General features: G+C 39.1%; 1 protein-coding gene across 1 annotated transcript in view; it reads right to left on the bottom strand.

Moving 5' to 3' along the window:
- Nucleotides 1–423: 423 nt before the first annotated feature.
- KLHDC10 (kelch domain containing 10) overlaps nt 424–21107 on the bottom strand; it is a 59127-nt gene continuing 38443 nt past the window's right edge. Inside the window, exons 2-9 of the mRNA XM_080818007.1 lie at nt 11422–11643; nt 10035–10189; nt 7467–7615; nt 5766–5850; nt 4619–4685; nt 4039–4086; nt 2158–2297; nt 424–1461 (exon numbers count right to left, since the gene is read on the bottom strand). Coding sequence (XP_080674133.1) covers nt 1252–1461; nt 2158–2297; nt 4039–4086; nt 4619–4685; nt 5766–5850; nt 7467–7615; nt 10035–10189; nt 11422–11643 — 1076 coding nt within the window. The 3' untranslated portion in view covers nt 424–1251. The remainder of the gene's footprint in view (nt 1462–2157; nt 2298–4038; nt 4087–4618; nt 4686–5765; nt 5851–7466; nt 7616–10034; nt 10190–11421; nt 11644–21107) is intronic.

The raw sequence follows: 21107 nt of genomic DNA, 5'->3' as shown, positions 1-21107 counted from the left end.
CTCATGCTAGCTTTTAAAATGATACTTAGTTCATCGGGAAGGATGACTTGTGGCTTCCCCCACCCCACCAAGACCTTTTATCCAATAACTAGACAATTACTCACAGCACCATGCACATTAAAAGCAGACAAAAAAGGGAGACAATAAACTAAGGGGAAAATCAAGGACCAGTTGGCTTTCCAGAGATAAAACCTATTGCCTGAGCAAATGGCAGGTGTGTGGCCCAGTGTCAGAAAAGAAACGGCTGTGAAAGGGAAGTGGCCAATATGAACGCTGGGCCTCACAGTCTGGCGCCGAGGCCCTCCCTGCCCTGCTCTTCTCTGGCCTCTTACAAGCTTCTTTATGTCCCATGGCATTTATGCCACACATTTAGGGTCTACAAGTCCCCCCATGAAGAAGTCAAAGAGATACTTGAAACCAGGAATAAGCACAGGAGAATTTTGAAACTGCCCAGAACGAAGAACTTTGACCACCATAAATTCCTTGATTCGAAACGTTGTTGGTGCCATAATTTCTAAGAGCCACAATAAACCACACAACTACAACACACACATGAGCCTTGTGACGAGCCAAATCTAATCATTGCTGGCACCATAAGGATGAGAAAAGAAATCACTAATCCAGAGTTGCTGAGCTGCTTGACTTTCCTCCAAAGTCAAAGGATGGGTTGGGGTATCTATGCAGCAAGACATCAACCAGTGCTGCCACCAGACCCAGCTACTCAATTCGCAGCATCTTGGAAAACAGTAAGTTAAACATCTAGGTTTGCATATAATCCGCACGATTCTCAAGGTTAGCCTTCTTGTTCTATCCTGAAACTTCTCATTGTTGTGGCTAAACTTAAATATTTAAAAATTTTATTTTTTTTGTCAATGATGCTTCTTTAATTTGTAGAGCATTGGCTAACATGGTCATAGTTTCAGAGTTCCTTTAAAAAATTATCCTATCTTGATTCACAACATTATTAAGGTACCTTCAGACTTTCCCTCAACTCCATCAAGGAAGAGGGAGTATGTGAGTATGTGTGTGTGTGTGTTGGGGCAGGAGGGAGAGAAGCAAAGAAAGAAGCACAAGGGAAAGTGAGATTTCCATAAACTTAAAACCAATTTACAGAAAGGCATCTGATGTATTTTCTGAATAAGGCCTTGATCAGGGTAACCAATCCTCTTTGTAGCACATTCTACACTGCCCATAAATAAAGGAGTCTCTTTAAATTAACATTTCCAGTATCAATGAACAGTCCAGAAATCCTCATTTCAAGCGCTCGATGAGTCCCTGTGTGAGTCCAAGGTGCAGAAGCTGTGTTCGGGAGAGGTTTGCTAGGTTAGGGAAGGCCGCAAGCAGCTTCTCCCATGCCAGTTCCAGCAGGCTAGGTACCACCAGCCAGATCTTAAACAATGACCCAGTCCGTTTGTTTTCATGGATGTTCACCACTCCTCCATGAATGTACATGCAACCAGCCTGTGAACAAATGGCAGTCAAAAGAGGATAAATTCAAATGGGAAAGAAACAGATACTGAGGCTGAAGAGTCAGCAAAAAATTGCCCATTAGGCCAAAGTGAGATGAGGTGAAGCAAAAAAGAATTTCTCACCGATCCCAACACAGAGATCAAGAAGGGTTTAAATAATAAAAGAGTTACTAGGAGAAAACGGTAGCTTTTTTCTTTTTCTTCCTTTTTCCTTTTTTTTTTTTTTAACCTCAGCAGACATTAAACTAACATTATATGAAGTATTCACAGTTTTTAACTTCAGCAGACATTAAACTAACATTATATGAAATATTCACAGTGACAAATACTGGGAATACAAAGATGAAAATAAAGGCCCCTGCCTTCGTGAAACTAGTGGGATCTTTAACAACAGGCTTTGTGGGGATAGAGCTATTCTGTCCTCCCAGAAGACAGCCTTTCTGTCCCTGCCAGGGCCTGAATGCCACACACAGCCTTCCTTTCACATTTCTGCTGCTTTTAAACTGTGTATATGGTTTCTCTCCCCTTTTCTCAGAGGGAGAGCTAGCTTTGTCTTGAAGAAACTTGTAGAAACCCATTCTTAACCCAAGATTGCTAACTGCAGAATCTTTTTCTCTTGCTAACTTTGCTGAAAAGATTTCCTTATCACCTGCAACTATGTAAGGAAGGTAAGAAAACAGAAACTTACCGGTGTAACAGCTGCACAGTGGAAATAAACTGGCTCGGGCATGGTAGCCGGGAGCTTCACCCACTGAAAAGTCTGCAGATTCAACTTCCAGATATCTCCCAGGATCACTTCTCCGTTATAGCCCCCACAAATAAACACATCTATCAAGAAAAGAGAGACGCCAGATCACACAAAAGAAAAGAGACACGGGAACAGCATGTTTCGTAGTAGATCACCCGGCAAGCTGACAGCTGTGGCTGGGTGGTCCTCTCCGGCTGCTATCTTGTCCCTCAGTAAAGTACGGACACTGTGCTGGGATCTTTGCTAGGACTAGGGATGCAAGTCTCTAAGCAGGCTTCATGTCTGGGTCCTCAGATCCAAATACCTATAGGTGGCAGGCACGGGAAGTGAATGAACAAGAAGGTCCAGGGAAAATAAGCCAACAAGAGAGCACACACTCTAAAGGGGGAGATGGTGATGCAGCGCCAGCTGACCGATACCATGTGGAACTTAAGGCCCACAACTGCCAGATCTTCTGATTTTTCCACAGAAGTTGGAAATCTGGATTTTTTTTTCTAAGGGAAATATTTTGATTTTTAAGTGTTATCCGCTAATCCAAAAAATTTTAAGACACATACGAGCCAGACAAAACATAACTACAGGCCACCAGTTTGCAAATTCTTCTTTCAAATAATGTTCTAGAAAGGATGGATATTTGTCTGCCCATAAAGACAAACGTCCTCTATGCAGACATTTAACCTGAGGAGAAACATTCACTGCAATGTTCAATTCGGGGGCATAAAAGTGGTTCTTCCAAGCTTTCTTTAGCCAAAGGAGGACAGTGTGAAGCCCCATTTGATCTACACAGTTCTTTCTTTCAACCTTCCCAAAAATCAAAGGTTTTTCATCATTGTTGTCATTTTGTTTCTGTAAAGTTAGATAGTTATAACTGGTCAGCTTGTAACATTCAAACGAAATGCCCCAAACTGAGACTGAATTCCACTGGTACGGTATCCGGCCTCAACGGATCAAATGAGGAGATGTCTTCATTCAGGTCTAGATCAAGCTCAAGCCAATACTTAATTAAACTATAAAACACACTGGAAACTTTTTTGGCTAAGATTCAAGAAAAGTTTGGCGCCAAGGCAATACTTTGAGAGGCAAAGCTGAACAACGCCACGATCTACACATCTTATCCAGAAAACAGAAGCATCATAAAAAGCAGCTCTGTACTGGAGATGGCAGCATAATCCTAGTTAAATCCCAACTAAACTGCTGAAAGGATATGGGCTCTCAAACTCACTTATACACACCTTCCCCCCAGGAAAAATGGAAGGGGGTGTACCAAGCTATAAAATAAGCTGTAAACTAGAAGACAGGAGGGTTGTCCAAAGAGGAGTCATTTATCACACTCGGACGAGGTAGGCACAGCTGCTTTGGGAAGCCATACAATGCCTCTGTTGTAATACAGCCAAAGAATGAGCTAAGAGTCCTATTTGCCATCAGACAGAGCACAGAATAAACTTTATGAAATACCACTCTCAAGGAGTTACTGTAATTTTAATACTATGTCCACCAAGGTCTCAATTACATGTCAAGATTATCAGTATTACCCACCATAACCACAGACAGCTTTGGGGTGGGGTGCTGAAAGGTCAGCCCGTATAAGAAAAACTTATTTATTGCCAGTCTTTGAGTTCTCTGGTAACTGAGGGAACCCAGACACCCCACTCATGTACCTGATGAAAACCACTAAAAGAAGCAAATCTTTATGGATTTCCCTTAAGTTTAAACTATAAGAAATAGACTCTTCTCAAAATTATGCCCTTTATATACACATAAAGACATTCTCAGCTCATACAATTATAAAAATGGAACTAGAATGTTCTTTAGAAAACTTACCATTTTTTATTTGAACACAACTGTGACATCTTCGGGCTGCAGGAAAACCTGCCAAACACATAATAAACACAGGAATTCCATTATTCACAGAAAAATTAAGACTAACGCTGAAGTGCCATGGTGAAAGACACACTAGGAATAACTCTTAAATACTTAAAACAATCCCATTGTTGCATTAAGCAAACACTGACTAGTCCTTCCAATCCTTCCTTATTTCACACTAAAATAAAGCCATCCAAGTCTCACTGTAACCATACAGCATTCAGGTGCCAGGGGAACAAAACGGGATGGTAGGGGAAGGAGTTACTAGCGGCTTTTCCAAGTCCTTTTACCCACAAAAAGATGGGTGGATCTTGATTCAAGTGTCTGCTTCCTAACCCACCCACGTTTCCCTTCTTCCACAGAATGCAACAATCCCCATTAAAAGTCTCTGCACAATTACAGAGGAAGAATAATAACTGGACCAGCATAATATATTTTACTTGTCATATAACTCAATAGGAGTACTTCCCCCCCTTCAAAACAAGTAAAAATTAAAATATATTTATTAAAGATAAGTGAATCAATATTTTAAATTTACCTATTTTTTCATGGGGTTTTGTGGCAATTTCCTCCCATGCATTCGTTTCAAGGTTGTATGCATGGATCTTGGGGAGAAAAAAAAAAGAAAGAAGAATCACACACGTAATTTTAGCTAGCCTGAAAACCGGATTTTTTAATAACAGCCTATACAAACACGTATTCTTAGTTGGAAAGTCTTCATTTCTTTTGCCTTTCTCCAATCTTCCCTAATTCTAAAAGAAGGCAAAACATTAAATGATACAGTTGAAAGTTAAACAGATATAGGATTCCAATTTTTTTTTAATCACAGAAAAAAAAGAAAACAGTGGGAATTCTGCAATTGTCACATTTTTTACAATGAACATTTATCATTTTTATACCAGAAAGAAAGTAAGTATTGGTAAGAAAATCTGAGAATGCAGTTTTGACAAAACTTGAAAAAGACCAATAAAGTGCCAAAACAGCCCAGGGGCTCTGTAGCCTAATCTAGATTTCTCCTGGGAGATGTTGATTTAGCAACGCCACAGGAGTGGATGAATAAAAACCCGTCAGAGTGCAGCTTCCTACAGATGCATAGTCCTAGACCTGCAAAGTTCTTTCTAGATACACAGCACTGACGATGACAGAGCTGTGACATCCTGAGCATCATGGTTCCAGTTCTCATTAGTTTCTCCATACGAGCTACTATCTCTTCCTTTTAGTCACTTCCCCCATCCAGCTTATGCCGGGGATAATTCTCATGTATTTTCAGAGTGTGATCGATACAATGGTCAACTGGAAAGCTTATCGGGGACAGAGTTTGGCCATATGTTATAAAGAGCATGTAACATAAAACAGGTTTTAAGGGGCACCTGGGTGGCTCAGTGGGTTAAGCCTCTGCCTTCGGCTCAGGTCGTGATCTCAGGGTCCTGGGATCGAGTCCTGCATTGGGCTCTCTGCTTGGCAGGGAGCCTGCTTCCTCCTCTCTCTCTCTGCCTGCCTCTCTGCCTACTTGTGATCTCTCTTTGTTAAATAAATAAATAAAATCTTAAAAAACAAACAAACAAACAGGTGTTAAGAAACTGTTCCAAAATTCAAGTATCTATAGTCACAGAATTATCTTACTTAGTATGAAACATGCCTCTCTCTGTCCTTTTCTCTCTCATTATTATTATTTTTAAATATACCTTGTTTAAGGAATAAGCTGTCCAGGAAGTACCACCTCCCAAGATGTAAATCCTCTGCCCATCATGTGCAATTTCATGTCTGTATCTGAAAACATACACAAAATCTGTTTATAATGAAGTGAAAAATGATCTACCTAAGATTTTGCCATAAGGCTTTTGTTGGATAATTATTCATAGTAATAAATTGTTAGAAATAATCTGTTTAACAATAGTGAATTGGTTAAATGAATTACAGAATAGACATAAAATGGATTAGCGTGCAACCAATAAGAATGTAGGCAGAGAGGACAGTTAATATATCAAGAACTTCTTTCCATGTCATTAACTGGAAAAAAAAAAAAGTTATGTAAAAGCAGATAGGCTCTAATCCCATGAAAAATTTATACATACACAAATATGCACAGAAAATGACTACAGAGATAGATCCAAAATGTTAACCCTGGCTATCTCTAGATTTACATTTTATTTTTTCATTTTCTTCATTTTACTTATTTGTATTTTCCAGATTTTCTAAAATCTTTTTGTGATAACTTTGTATAAGGTGGGAAATTATTACAGAATTTTTAAAAAGTGATCTGTCTACATTTCATTAGAAACCCCACAGTATGGACTTTCAAATTAAGATACTTATTTAATAGATATAAAAATATCAGAAAAATTCTGCCACATAGAACTGTGATTATAATGTGAAACACCTACCAGGACTTTTATCCAAGCAGTCTAGCTAGAAGCTGAAACAATTTATAATATGTCCATAAAATGATTCAAGAAGGCAACCATGTGAAAATGCTTTGAAAACTTAATCTATTTCCTCCTTTCCCTGAAGGCCCTGGTGCTGATAAAATAAATTACATCAAAATTATTCCAGCAGCAGCCCACCCCCCTGAGTCCTCACATGGTAGCTCTGCAAACATCAGCCCACTGGCATACTACAACAAAGATAAAGCCTTCCTTAGAACCTCTAGGCCATTTTGTTTAAAGGAAACGAAGAGATAACTGGATTCATCTAAACAAAGTGAATAAAAAAGTATTTACTGTCTTTGCTTTTAAACTGGAGAGGAAAGAAGTATTTCACAGAGTTTAATTCTAAGAGGCAAGTCCTAGTAGGAAAGAAAAGCGAAAGGCATAGGACTGCTCCCAGAAGGTGGCTAGGAGCATCCTGTGATGTCTGCATGCTTAACAGGGCACTTGAAATGAATGTCCTCCCTTCCTCTCATCCACCCATCCAACCACCACGCCCACTCCCCCCCCCCCCCGCCCCCAGCAATCAATATTCACTGAGTACCACTATGGGAATTGAGTGCCACAGGCTCTCTGGGTATACAGCTGCGAGCAAATGAGCCAAAGAATCCCAATACGCAAGTTAAGAAGGCAAATCAAAAAGTAACTAGAAAGTGATTGTTTTGTCTGTAATATGGTATTTAATTACATTTGCTACCACTGGTTTCTTCTTCAAAGTGTTACTATCTTCCTAATGCAGGAAAAAATGAGATATTAAAGGAAATACTATGAGAAAAAAATCTATGGGGAAATATCATTCCTTAACCAGACGACCTTTCTTTAATGCTGAACTGGGATCTACCAGCCAGTTGGCTATTTTAACCAGGCTGTAAGAGTCTTCGTCAAACCATATTAGCAGTATTCAGAAAAAAGTCAAACTTAGCAAGAAAGAATAAATATGCTTTGATCCTAGAACCTCACCTCTCTTCTGGCAGATCACAGGACAGGTTGTTTGGTTTTAGTTGTGTCCACTCTCTTGTATTGAGATCTAGTTTGTGCAGATCTGTGCTGTAAATGTAGCCAGTTGTCCCTCCAAAAACATAGAGGGAGCCATTGATGATCGCCATGGCCTGGAGGGCAAGGAAAGGTGAATACCATTGATTCACTAACGCCTGATTAAAGAATACAAATGTATTCAATACCCCAAAATGAGACTTCATGAAATTCTCTTCTACTTTTTAACCTTCTAAAATAGCAGACCTTTAAAAGATTATAGATTTGGGGGGAACCGAGGTGGCTCAGTCAGTTGAGCATCTGACTCTTGATTTAGGCTTAGGTCACGTCACGGTCCTGGGATCAAGCTCCATGTCAACGTGCTCCCTGCTCAGTGGGGAGTCTGCTTGTCCTTCTCCCTCTGCTCCTCCCCCAACTCGGGCTCTTTCCCGCTCTCACTCAAATAAATGAATAAAAAATAAAAATTTTTAATAGATTTTATTTATTTATTTCACAAAGAGAGACACAGTGAGAGAGGGAACACAAGCAGGGGGAGTGGGAGAGGGAGAAACAGGCTTCCTGCCAAGCAGGGAGCCCAACGCGGGGCTTGATCCCAGGACCCTGGGATCATGCCCTGAGCCGAAGGCAGACACTTAACGACTAAGCCACCCAGGTGCCCCTAAAAAATAAAATCTTTTAAAAATATACCTAAAAATAAACAAATAAATAAAAGATTAAAGATTTTTAGAGAACCCAGGGATTATTTTTAGAAGGGTAAAGCTTTGGGGTGCCTAGGTGGTACAGTTGGTTAAGTGTCCCGCTCTTGGTTTTGGCTGAGGTCATGATCTCAGGGTTGTTAGAGCAAGGCCTGCATCGGGCTGCTCAGCATGGAGTCTGCTTATGACTCTCTCTCCCTCTTCCTCTGCCCCTTCCCCACCATATGCACTCTAATACATAAATAAACAAATCTTTAAAAAGAAAGAAAGGTAAAGCTTTGCTCAACTACGAAGCAGTTCTACCTAGATAGGCAAGAGGACTGGATATCATTTAGGGGTCCTGGCCAACCAAAGAATGTATATATCAAGGACATGAACATTTCCACGCAAAGCTGCTTCTCTTTCTAAGCAGTGTTAAGAAAGACGCTCTCAGGAAGAAGTAGCAGATATGAAAATAAGGCACCAGAACCCCTTAAGTAAAATGTCTAAAGTTGGTAGTCCTAAAAATGTCACATTTTCCACCAGACTCCCTTCAGCATAAATTCCGCTTTTGTTATGGTCATTTCTCAGAGTTTTAATACCTCCTCCAGTGGAATAGAGTTATCCAGTATGTACCTCTTACACATAGCTCAGGAGGTATTTATTATCAGCACTAACGTTGCCCAGCTGAAAAAGAAGCTAAAAATGCTTTTAAGTTTAGCCCATTACTCTCCAAGGGTCGCTGATGTTGGAGGGTTGCTCCCTATCTTTTTGGATAGAACTTTTCAGACCTAAGGTTTGAAGCACTGGAATCTAACTAGAAACTAATGTCCACATAATCTGTGTTTTAGCTCAGATTAGCCTGTATTAAGTCCCTTCCAAGTACAGATATTATCTACTCTACTACTTAGGTCAGAAAGCTCTCCAAAGAATCATATCATTTTAGGGATGACAGCACCTTGACCATATGTAGAGCCCAAACTCATTGGGGGTGGGAGTGGAGGCAGGGTACGTACTGACATTTAAAATACTTCTGTAGAGGGGTGCCCAGATGGCTCAGTCAGTTAAGCGGCTGCCTTTGGATCAGTTCATGATCCCAGGGTCCTGGGATCGAATCCTGAATCCGGCTCCCTGCTCAGCAGGGAGTTTGCTTCTCTCTCTGCCCCTCTCCCTGCTCATGCTTTCTCCGTCTCTCTCTCTCTCAAATAAATAAATAAAATCTTTAAAAAAAAATACTTTGTATAGATCAAGGTCATGATCCCAAATTGGATTAGAAATAAAGAGTGAGGAAAAAAAGGAAAGGAGGTAAACAACCAGATTTGCAAATTATGACTTCACATCAGAACTGAAAAATCAGGGGGCGCCTGAGTGGCTCAGTCAGTTGAGCACCTGATTCTTGGTTTCAACTCAGGCCATGATCTCAGGGTCTTGAGATCAAGCCCTGTGTGGTGTTGCGTTCAGTGGGGAATCTGCTGGAGGATTCTCTCTCTCCCTCTGCTCTCACCCCACTCATGTGTGTGCTCTCTCTCTTTCAAATAAATAAATTAAGGAAAACAGAAACAAAAACAAAAACCCTAGGGACCTGGGTGGCTCAGTCAGTCATGGGATCCTGGGATCGAGCCCCTTGCTGGGGAGACTGCTTCTCCCTCTGCCTCTTCCCCTCCCCACAGACTCATGCTCTCTCTCATCTCTCAAATAAATAAATAAAATCTTCTTGAAAAAATGAACTGAAAAATCAAATATTAAACAGTGAATTCATTCTCTGTTTTAAAAAAAAGTGGTAACAAATATTCTGACATTGTCCCTAGAACTAGAAAGATCTGCACTAATACATCCACCATGATTGGCCACAGATTGGTACCTGTCCATATATACGGCTGGGTTTCTTCCCCCGACAGCTGAGTAAAGCCCATCTCTTATACTTCACGTTACACACATGGACGTCATTGCCGTTGCTCTCACCGAACGGGATGCCTGTACCTCCAAACACCAACAGGTTGTTTCCATGCAGCACAACTGGGGAAAGAGACGCACATGTCCATTATGTACTGGCTACCTGCAGTATGTTCCCACGTAAACCCAGAATAACAGAGAGACTAAAAAAATGTCTGCTTTAATGCTCTCTCAGAAGGTAACTCAAACCACTGACATCTAACTACTATAAAGTTCTGCAGGAAAAGGCTTACTTCAAACTGTACGGACTAAACCATAAGGCCAGCTCGTTGTTAGGTATGTGACATGTATTCAGTACGTGTTTGTGGAGTTCCTGAAATACTGTGTCTAACACTACTAAAGGACATGAACTATGGCACACCACTGTCACTGAAGACAGTTCAAGTATGCAGCGAAGCAGAGGAAATGAAGTATCATCTTTGCCTCAGCAAAGACCCAGCAGGACTCTGGATGAAGGGATAAAAGGATCATTCTGTTTTTGCCAGGGGAATGAATGATCTCTACATTTTAAATTATGCTTCTGTCACCTTAATCCTTCACCAGATAAAAAGAAACACCAATATCCTGCTGGTAACTTTGGTGTTCTCTATATTTCTTCTGTTCCTGCCACCACATGCACACACGCACGCACACACACACACACACACATGCACACACATTCTTTCTCTCTCTCACGACAAGTACTCCCCAAATCGTGCTACTATTTTACTTCAATGACATTTTAAGAAATCAGTTGTTCAGCTGATATAGTTTGAGAGCCAGCATGGCTCTGGAGCTGCAAGAGCCAGGTTTCAATTCTTGTATGACCTCAGTAAAGTCCCTTAAGGCCTCTCTAACATCCTGTTTTCCATTTGTACAACGGCAATAATTCTAGTAAGTGCATCACAGAGATGCTGTGAGGTAAATGGATACTACGTGTGCAGTACTTTGCTCAGAAGCTACTATCGTCATTATAAACCCCCTCTGTTGATCCTCTACTACATTTTACTTTGCCTATATCTGCTACTTTCTATTGAACCCTCTGAAATATTACTAATCCCATTTTACAAGTAAGGAACTTGAACCTAAGAATCATCAAGCAAGGAAATGGTATACAGCTAGATTCAAACTCAGGACTAGCCTCCCAGGTGATTTTGAATCACCATGCTGCATTACTACCACAGTAGCAAGTCTATCCTTAACAGGGTTTAATCGTATGACAGTATTATTACAAATTATTAACAAGAACCATGTGACACTGACCTGTCCTCATAGACATTTCATAAAGTCAAAAGTTCAGAACTGCTTGCACTCACGTGACATAGATGCCAATTCCCGGGGCATGTAGCCATCTGTGCCCATCTGGTGCCATACTCCTGTAGCAAAATGATACCTCCAAAGCTCCCTGAAGAGAGGATAGTCTTCATTATCTGGCCCTCCAGATTCATCATAATCTGGGTTATAACCTCCAAACACATAGAGGTTGGTATTATCTGCCACACAACGATGTCCACTTCGTGCTGGTGGAGGTCTGTGGCCTAGGAGAGAAGAAGACGGTTTTCCACAGATGGCCAAGCAGATTGAAAGCACAAACAAATTCGGTCACAATCATTTTAGCTTTAAAAGGGAATCAGGGAAAATTTATAACATTGATTTACTTTTTATTTGCTTAGGTTATTTTTTACATTCACACACGACTACTTAAGTTTTTAAGGAGCTAGTCTCCATTTCTATTTCATACGACTAACTTTCAGATTTTGGTAACTGTGAGAAGTTTTTTTTTCCATGGGAGGTAAAATAGCATTATAAACTCAAAAAAATGGCTGACAACTTGAAATTTTCAAGAAGGAGGAGGGGTTTAATAAGCAAAAAGCTAACAGGACAAATTTTCTTATTTCCTTAGTGGAGAACAAAAACACAGGCCAACTAAATTAAACTGAAAATATTAGAGAACTACATAAATATAATCACAAATGTGAATGAGTCATGTATAAATAAAAATACACACACATAAAACCTATGATTTGTCCACACTATATAATTACACACTTAAAAAACTGGCTTTCAAAGAGTTATAGAAAGATTTAGAATTAAATACCACTCCAGACAATACGGCAGTTAACAAAAAATATCCTTATAGTTATCTCAAAGAGCATCTTTCATCCTACTGAGAGCTTTACTAAGAAAAGCTATTTCTACAGTTTATATTTGGGCTATCTGAAGTTTAAATTGCATCAACTAGTTCACTAAAAACTACATCAAGATTAGAGTAAAAAACCCTAAATTTTTAGATTATTTCTATTATCCTTACAATTTTTCATACCAGTCTACACAAACCCTTACATACCTACAGAACCAAAGACGCTTAAATCCATAGTGGATGGAATAAGAAGGCATAACAGTTGTCTGTCACCCTAAAGACTTACCTACTTTCCTATATTAGGAATAGATACTAGTATAATGTTAATTAATATTTAGGATGATGTTGGACACCTAACAAACATGTTATATTAAGAAAAAAGCACTTATTACCAACCTAACATAGGCCTTATGTATTTTGTTAATCAAAATCTCACTTCCTAGGGTATAACTTCAAATAAGAACAGAAAAGAAGTTGCACCTATCTAGAGAAACTAAAAAACAAATAAACCACGAATCAATCACTGAATCCCTCAACTCTGACCTATCAGTCCTGTCTGAGAATCTTTGATGACTCCTTCCTGTTCAAGTACAGTTTTCAACCCACAATTTAGAGCCTTTCACAACACAACTTTGGCCTGATGGCTCACACTTCTGCCTAAGTTTATCTCTCTGCTTATAAAGCCAAGTCCTTCCCTTAGCCCTTGGCCTGGTCTCCTACCCTTCAATGCCTACTTGTGGAAATGCCTCCGAATCCAGCCCTTACAGCTTTCTCATCAGTTAAACCCTAGGGCCCTTAAAGTTCAATACCCTGCAATTCAAATAATAGGATATACACACACAGCAAGATTATTATACTGTATCTATATAAATACATGAATATAATATTAGGCAAACTATAACCAGTTAGAAAATTTATTCAGGGACGCCTGGGTGGCTCAGTTGGTTAAGCAGCTGCCTTCGGCTCAGGTCATGATCCCAGCGTCCTGGGATCGAGTCCCGCATCGGGCTCCTTGCTCAGCAGGGAGCCTGCTTCTCCCTCTGCCTCTGCCTGCCACTCTGCCTGCCTGTGCTTGTTCGCTCTCTCTCCCTCTCTCTCTCTCTGACAAATAAATAAATAAAATCTTAAAAAAAAAAAAAAAAAAAAAAAAAAAAAAAAAGAAAATTTATTCATAAGCTGTGATTTACCTCAACTGAAGAACTAAATTTCTCTTTCTAGGAATCTCGAAACACAGAAAGTGTGGTGTGGAAGAAAAAGCAAAAGCTCCTACAAATATCTAGATTTGAATCCAGGTTTCTAACTGCTACCTTGAGCAAGTCACTGACCCTCACTGTATCTCAGATTCCTCGTCTGTATAAGGGGATATTATGCCTATACCTCACAGATTTTTCATACTTCTATTAAAATGCTTATTGGCTTATATATTAATCTTTCCAAGTGTGTGAACTATTTGAAGAAAGAGGAATGTACTTGCATTCACCTTTTTAGTACCAAGCCCAAGGCACACAAAAAACACTAAACAAAAATTTACAAATTTTTCTCTACTCATTTTGTTAACATTTGTTTTTCTTCTCCAAATAGGTCAGAAGCTCCTCAAAGGCAAAGATCATGTATAACAATTGTCCTGTATTACCCATAACACCTGAAACCAGTGGAGCGATATAAAAGACACTAGGAGACAGGGCATCTGGGTGGCTCAGTTGGTTAAGTGACTGCCTTCGGCTCAGGTCATGATCCCGGAGTCCCAGGATCGAGTCCCGCATCGGGCTCCCAGCTTCAAGGGGAGTCTGCTTCTCCCTCTGATCTTCTCCCTTCTCATGCTCTCTCTCACTCCCTCTCTCAAATAAAAATAAATAAAATCTTAAAAAAAGAAAAAAGACACTAGGAGTTTCATGATTCTAGTTTCAGCTTAAAGTAAACAGTGACAGGGATGATCAAAATAGTGTACAGCTCCCAATGGACTTTGATATCATTATACTTCAGAGATATACAATTTCAGGGGCAGGAGCTGGATTATGCAATGGTCTTCTCAAAACAGAAATGCTTGGGACGCCTGGGTGGCTCAGTTGGTTGAGCGGCTTCCTTCGGCTCAGGTCATGATCCCAGCGTCCTGGGATCGAGTCCCACATCGGGCTCCTTGCTCGGCGGGGAGCCTGCTTCTCCCTCTGCCTCTGCCTGCCACTCTGTCTGCCTGTGCTCGCTCGCTCTCTCTCTCTAACAAATAAATAAATTTAAAAAAAAATGCTTCTAAAAATTAGTGAGACAAATTTAAGGAAAAAACAAAACAGAGTTGTTGTGGTTAACAGATGGGAACTTTGAGAATCTTTATAACGTCATTTGCTTTCCTCCCTGAAGTCAACAGATACTTTTCTAAAACTGCTTTTGGACAAATATTTGAAAAGACATCACTATATTCTAGGATTTTCTCTCTATAATTTTCCACTATGAGTTACTTGACAACTATTTTTGTGACAAATGTAACTCAAATGGATTAAAGGTTGAGGAGTTAGTGAAAAGACCGTTTCATATTTATTCACTCATTCATTCACTCATTAAGCCAAAAATATTATTGGATACTTGCTATGTACCAGGTACTGCCTAAGATGCTGGGGATACAGTGATAAGACCATTGCCATTTCTGTCCTCTAGAGCTTAAAGTCTAGTCCTGCACTTTCAATGCAGTAGCCACTAACCATGTATTAATGCTGAGCACTTGAAATGAGGATGGTCCAGAATGAGATATGATTTCAATGTAAAATACCCACTGGATTTCAAAGACTTAGTATCCAAAAATGAATATAGAATTACTAATTTTTGTATTGAATGTATGTTGAAATGTATTTTTGATGTCCTGAGTTAAACAGAAGTATTAAAATTAATGCCACCTTTTACTTTTTTAATGTGACCACTGGAAATTTTTCAATTTGTGGCTCATGTAACATTTCTATTGAACAGGGCTGGTCTGACTCAATTGCTGGCTTTTGTAATTCCATTATCTATGCAAATTAAACTGCTGGGTAAAGAGAATCTGATCAATGTTTGATAAATATTAAACGTGCTGCTGTTAGGAAGTCTGATAGCTGGAAGTAAAGAGGTAACTCTTCTTTCTCTTCAGTTGGTAACTAGAGATTTCTTTGTACATATTTATAGCCCAAGAGTGACTAACATATCAGAAAGTCAAATTTTACTTTGAATAAATCATGGGAATTTGTCAGGGCTAATGCCATGGAGACTAAGCACTTATTTTCATCATGTGGGATATAGCACAGGTTCATCAGCCTTGACCAAAATAAAATTGGGTTTTAGATTGTTAAATAGTTCTCTGAATCCTCCCCCAAACTCTCCATGTGCAAATCCCACTTTCCTAAAAATGACTTGCTACTAATAAAATTACCCTTTGAATTAGATTACCTGATTCAGAAACTTCCACTAGAAAATGTAAAAAACTGAAGCGTAAAAAAGTCAAAAATTAAAACTGAACTAGTATGCAGAGTTGACTCCCAATATCCACAAGGCAACATCCAGCTAAGGGAGTGTGTACCTATGACGTCTGAACCATATTCTCTTCCATGGGCTCACCTCATCACAAACACTTGCTCTTTAACCCAGGGCAGAAGCAAGAGCTCATGGTAAGCAGGGAAATGGGCTTTAGTTTCTACTCCAGCCCAAAGGAAGAGAGAAGCTAGCTGCCCAACATTAAGGTGACAGATGATTAGCCAGATTAGTCAATGTTTTCACCATTACAATATTTTAACAAAGCTTCCTTTACATATGTTCACATGCAAATGTCTGAGTACTTCTGCGTCAAAGGAATATATGCTTTAAAGTGTTACAGATGGCAATGTGATAGAGCCATATTGCTCTCCAAAGAGTCTGGAACAATTACACTCCCAACCATCGGAAGGGTACAAATTAGGGTCAGGTATCTGTATTTCTCCGATTTTTCACTAGTGTACATGTTAACCAGCCCATTTATATTTCTTCTGTGGGGAGCTGCCTGATCATACCCCTTGCTGACTTCTCTATCTACCTAGTTGTTATCTTATAGATTTGTAGAAATTATTTATTTATAACACTTCTTTCATCCAATCTGCTACTTGTCTTAATTTTATCTTTTAATGTATGTAAGTTTTTGTGTTACCAAATCTCTCAATCTTTTAATAAAGGTTCCTTTGCAAAAAAAAAAAAAAGAAAGAAAAGAAAAGAAAAGGTGCTTTATATCTCATTTATCTCTGAATCATAAAATTACAAAAATATTTTCATTTAGTTCTAGTAATTTTACAGGTTTTTTTTTAATACTCAGAAACTGAATATATCCAGAACTTATTTTTGTGTATTATATGAGGTAGGGCTCTAATTTTCCTCCCAAAATGGATAGGCTTTTGCCATCAAACCACTTCTGGAAAGCCATCTCTTCTATACTGAGTTGAAACGCCAACTTTATCACACACTAAACTAACATGTTCTAGAGTAGAATTAGGAAAATCCCAATATCCAGATCTAATCACAAACTTGGATACAAAATCTATTACTCTTTAAGAATGCACACAACTGGGGCACCTGGGTGGCACAGTTGGTTAAGCATCCAACCCTTGATTTTGGCTCAGGTCCTGATCTTAGGGTTGTGAGATCGAGCCCCGTGACCGGCTCCATGCTCAGCACAGAATCTGCTTGGGAATCTTCCTCTCTCTTTCTCGCTCAAATAAATAAATAAATCTTAAAAAAAAAAAAAAAAAGAGTGCACACAATCAATATAAAGCAAAATCACAGAATCTTAAATGCAAAAGCTTGCAAGTAAAATAACATATAACATTTATTACTTAGTAAATCTATTACTTACAAGATGTAGCCACCTCTAAATGTTATATTAATTTGTGGGGAGGCCATTAAAAAAAATAAAAACCTTTACTGCTGAAAGTATTAGCTAGTTATAAATATCAAATAGCCTAAAGGATAGATTTAACTGGTCACTTTTTTCCAAATATAAAGCTTTCCATTACCTCTACCAGAGAAGACAGGTCTTCTATTTTACATCTGGAAAACTGGACAGGAAAGCCAAGGAGGACTGAGCCAGCTGGCTCCCGCCCCTGACCAGCAAGCAGACCTTTTTACTACTCCCAGAGTCCAAGCTGTTCAGGCAAAAGCAATCTATTCATACCAGCAAGCATTATTATACAGTTATATATGCATTTCCTACCAGAGGAACTCCATACCCTGTATGAGATGCATATGTAAAGATCTGGCTTCTCAGGGCAGATAATCTTAGTGTTGAAGATAGCAGCAATAAAATAAATCTGCTTTGACAGACCCTGGTGTTATGATGAGTTGATTTCAAGTACTGAACACAGCATACTTGAGGTAGTTGTTACACTGTACCTAGTTATATATCATCATTGGCTTCTGGGCTCTATTCAGTTCCACCAGCTCTGCTATTTGTCAACTCCTATACCATTATCACACTGTTTTAATTATGATAGCTTTGAAGTATCTTCTCAATATCCAGGAGAACAAATTCCCCTTTCTGTTACTTTTTCAAAGAACTTCTGGGCTGTTTTTCTCCATCTACGCTTGCAATCAATTTTGGAGTCAGTTTGTTAAAAACAAAACAAAACAAAACAAAAAAAAACCCCCACAAATGTAAAAGTCCCTTGAGGGATGCCGGGGTGGCTCAGTTTGTTAAGTGTCTGCCTTCGCTCAGGTCATGATCCCAGAATCCTGGGATTGAGTCCCACATGGGGCTCCCTGCTCAGCAGGGAGTCTGCTTCTCCCTCTGCCTGCCACTCCCCCTGCTTGTGCTCGCTTGCTCACCTGCTCTCTGACAAATAAATAAATGAAATCTTAAAAAAAAAAAAAAGTCCCTTGATATAAGACATTATCTTATCCAGGTGATCAAAATTAACATCATCATAACGGGAAAAATCAACACCATCTGCAAGGGACATGAACACAACATTACTTCAGGATGGGCACTGTGGGGTGGCTCAGTCAGCTAAGCATCCAACTCTTTGCTTTTTGGCTCAGGTCATGATCTCAGGGTTGTGAGATCGAGCCCTGGGTGGGGATCCACGCTGGCCGTGGAGCCTGCTTAAGATTCCTGCTCTCCTTCTCTCTCTGCCCCTCCTTGCTTGCTCTTTCTCTAAAAAAAAAAAAAGAAAAAACAAAAACAAAAACAAAACGACTTCAGCATTCCTACCAAAAATGCATAAGCTGAATGTAATCATGAAAAAACATGAGACAAACACAAACTAAGGGATATGCCACAATATAACTAGTCTATAATGTTGAAAATATCAATGTCAAAGCTAAAAATACATGAAAACTGAATGCAACACATGATTTGGCATTTTCTTTTACTACAAAGGACATCATTGGAGTAATTGGCAAAATCTAAAGGTAAGGTCTGTAAATCAGATACTAGTGTTAATTTTATCCATTCCTTATAGTGTTAATAGTGGTAATTTCCTATTTTGGATACTTGTTCTGCAGTCAAAGAGAATATTTGTTTTCCAGGGACACTAAAGTATTTAGGGGTAACAGGGCATCATGTCTATAGCTTACCCTCAAACAGTTCAAACAAAAACAATATACATATGTATACATATACATGTGTCATACATGCATAGAAAGAGGGGGTGAAAGGGGAGAGGAGAGGGAAGAGAAGAGAGGGACCAGGATCAAGCAAATGTAATCAAATGTTAATATTTAGAGAATCTGGGTAAATGGTATAGAATTTTTTACCATTCTTGTTGCTTCTCTGTTGAGTCTGAAATTATGTCATGAAGGAACATAGTCTCTAGCCATTTATCCTCATCTTTTTTGATAGCCATCAGTATAGATTGTTTTCTTGTTTTTTATTTCTAAGTACTTTATAATTTTCCACACAATGGTGAATGGTATCTCTTTTGTTCTATTTTTTAACTGGTTGTTGTTAATATATACAGAAATAATTTATCTTTGCAAGTTCAAATTTTATCCAGTCAACTGTCTGAATTCTGGTATTAGTTATCATTAATTATCTCAGATTTTACAGTAGACAATCATGTACATGTTATTAATGACAACTTTCAGCTCTTTCTTTCCAATACATGTACTTTCATGTTTTTCCTTGTCTTCTCTGGTATTGGTTGAAACCTCTAGAACAAGGTTGAAGAGTGGAGATGATACTGGGCATTTTGTCTTTTTTTTTTTTTTTTTTAAAGATTTTATTTATTTGACAGACAGAGATCACAAGTAGGCAGAGAGGCAGGCAGAGCGGGTGGGGGCGGGGGGAGAAGCAGGCTCCCTGCTGAGCAGAGAGCCTGATGCGGGGCTCAATCCCAGGACCTGAGATTATGACCTGAGCAAAAGGCAGAGGCTTTAACCCACTGAGCCACCCAGGCAGTGGGCATTTTGTCTTATTTTCATTTTAAATTGGTAATGTTTCACCATAATGTATATTTGCGATTGGTTTCTTATACATAGCCTATACAATAAAATAAATTTTCCTTTATTCTTGGCTGTGTGCCAATTTTTTCCTTACCAGGAATGGGTATGGTTTTTTAAAAATTAAATTTTTATTGAAATGGAAAATACAGAAAACCGCATATAAGAGTCTAGCTTGGTGCATTTTAACAAAATGAACACACTGAGAACCAAATTTTATTAAGCTTTTTTGATATCAAGAAAATCTTATTGGTTTTCTACTTTTCTGATTTTGCTGAAATAATTAAGCTTTCTTATTTTTCTTTCCTTTTCTCCTAGGAAGATCTACATCCCATTACCTCTAATATTTTTTTAAAACCAATAAACTTGTGGCACCTGGGTGGCTCAGTCAGTTAAACAGCCAACTCTTCATTTCAGCTCAGGTTATGATCTCAGGGCCCTGGGATCAAGCCCTGGCTTCCCAGCTCCTCACTCAGCAGGGAGTCCACCTGAGGATTCTCTCTCTCCCTCTGCTCCTCTGCCACTCGCAAGCACACGTAACTTCCCTCTCTTTCTCTCTTTAATAAATCTTTTTAAAAACCATAAACTTTTGTTTTCCTAACAATATTAAGAATAAACCACATATAGGGACAACCAGGTGGGTCAGTCGGTTAAGCGACTGACTTGTGATTTCTGCTCAGGTCATGACCTCACGGTGTTGCAATCAATCCCCTCATGGGACTCCATGCTGGGCTGTGGAGCCTGCTGAAGATTCTCTCTCTCCCTCTACCCCTCTCCACCTTCCCCCCAGGCTCCCAAGCTCATATTTTCTCTCTCTCAAAAAATAAACAAATGAACAAGTCAACCAACAAACCAACTACATACGGAAAGAAACTTGGCTATTAACAGTGATTACTTCTGGAGAGGGGAATAAAGTGAAGAGTAAAGATGTGAAGGAGGTCCTTTGTTTTTTTAATTTAACATTGTTGTGAAATATAACACATGTACAGGAACACATATAACTATAAACGTATAGCTGAACAAATTACAAAAAAGGCAATCGTCACTCAGGTCAAAATAATGAATACTGCCAGCACCCAGATGCCCCCTTACCTGCTCCTTTTGGCCACAACTCCCTGCAACCCACCTCTTTCACTTCTAGAGGAAGAACACATTCCCTATTTTTATGGCAATCATAAAACTTGCTTTCTTTTAATAGCTCTATCATACCTAAGTCTGCATCCCTAAACAGTATTGTTTATTTTGGCCTAGTTTTGAAGTGTATTTTAGTAGAATGATATAGTATATATATTCTTTCTGGGCTCTTTCATTCATAATTATGTTTGTGAGATTCATTCATGTTGTTGGGAGTGAAGTGGTCTGTTCATTTCCATATTTCCATTGTCAAATAGTATTTCTTTGTATGAATATATACCACAATTTATCCATTCTACGTTGCAT

Source organism: Martes martes (assembly GCF_963455335.1).
Source record: "Martes martes genome assembly, chromosome: 11".
In the NCBI taxonomy this organism is placed as follows: Eukaryota; Metazoa; Chordata; class Mammalia; order Carnivora; family Mustelidae; genus Martes; species Martes martes.
Note: the sequence above shows the minus strand (reverse complement) of the source record. Positions and strands in the feature narration are given on the sequence as shown.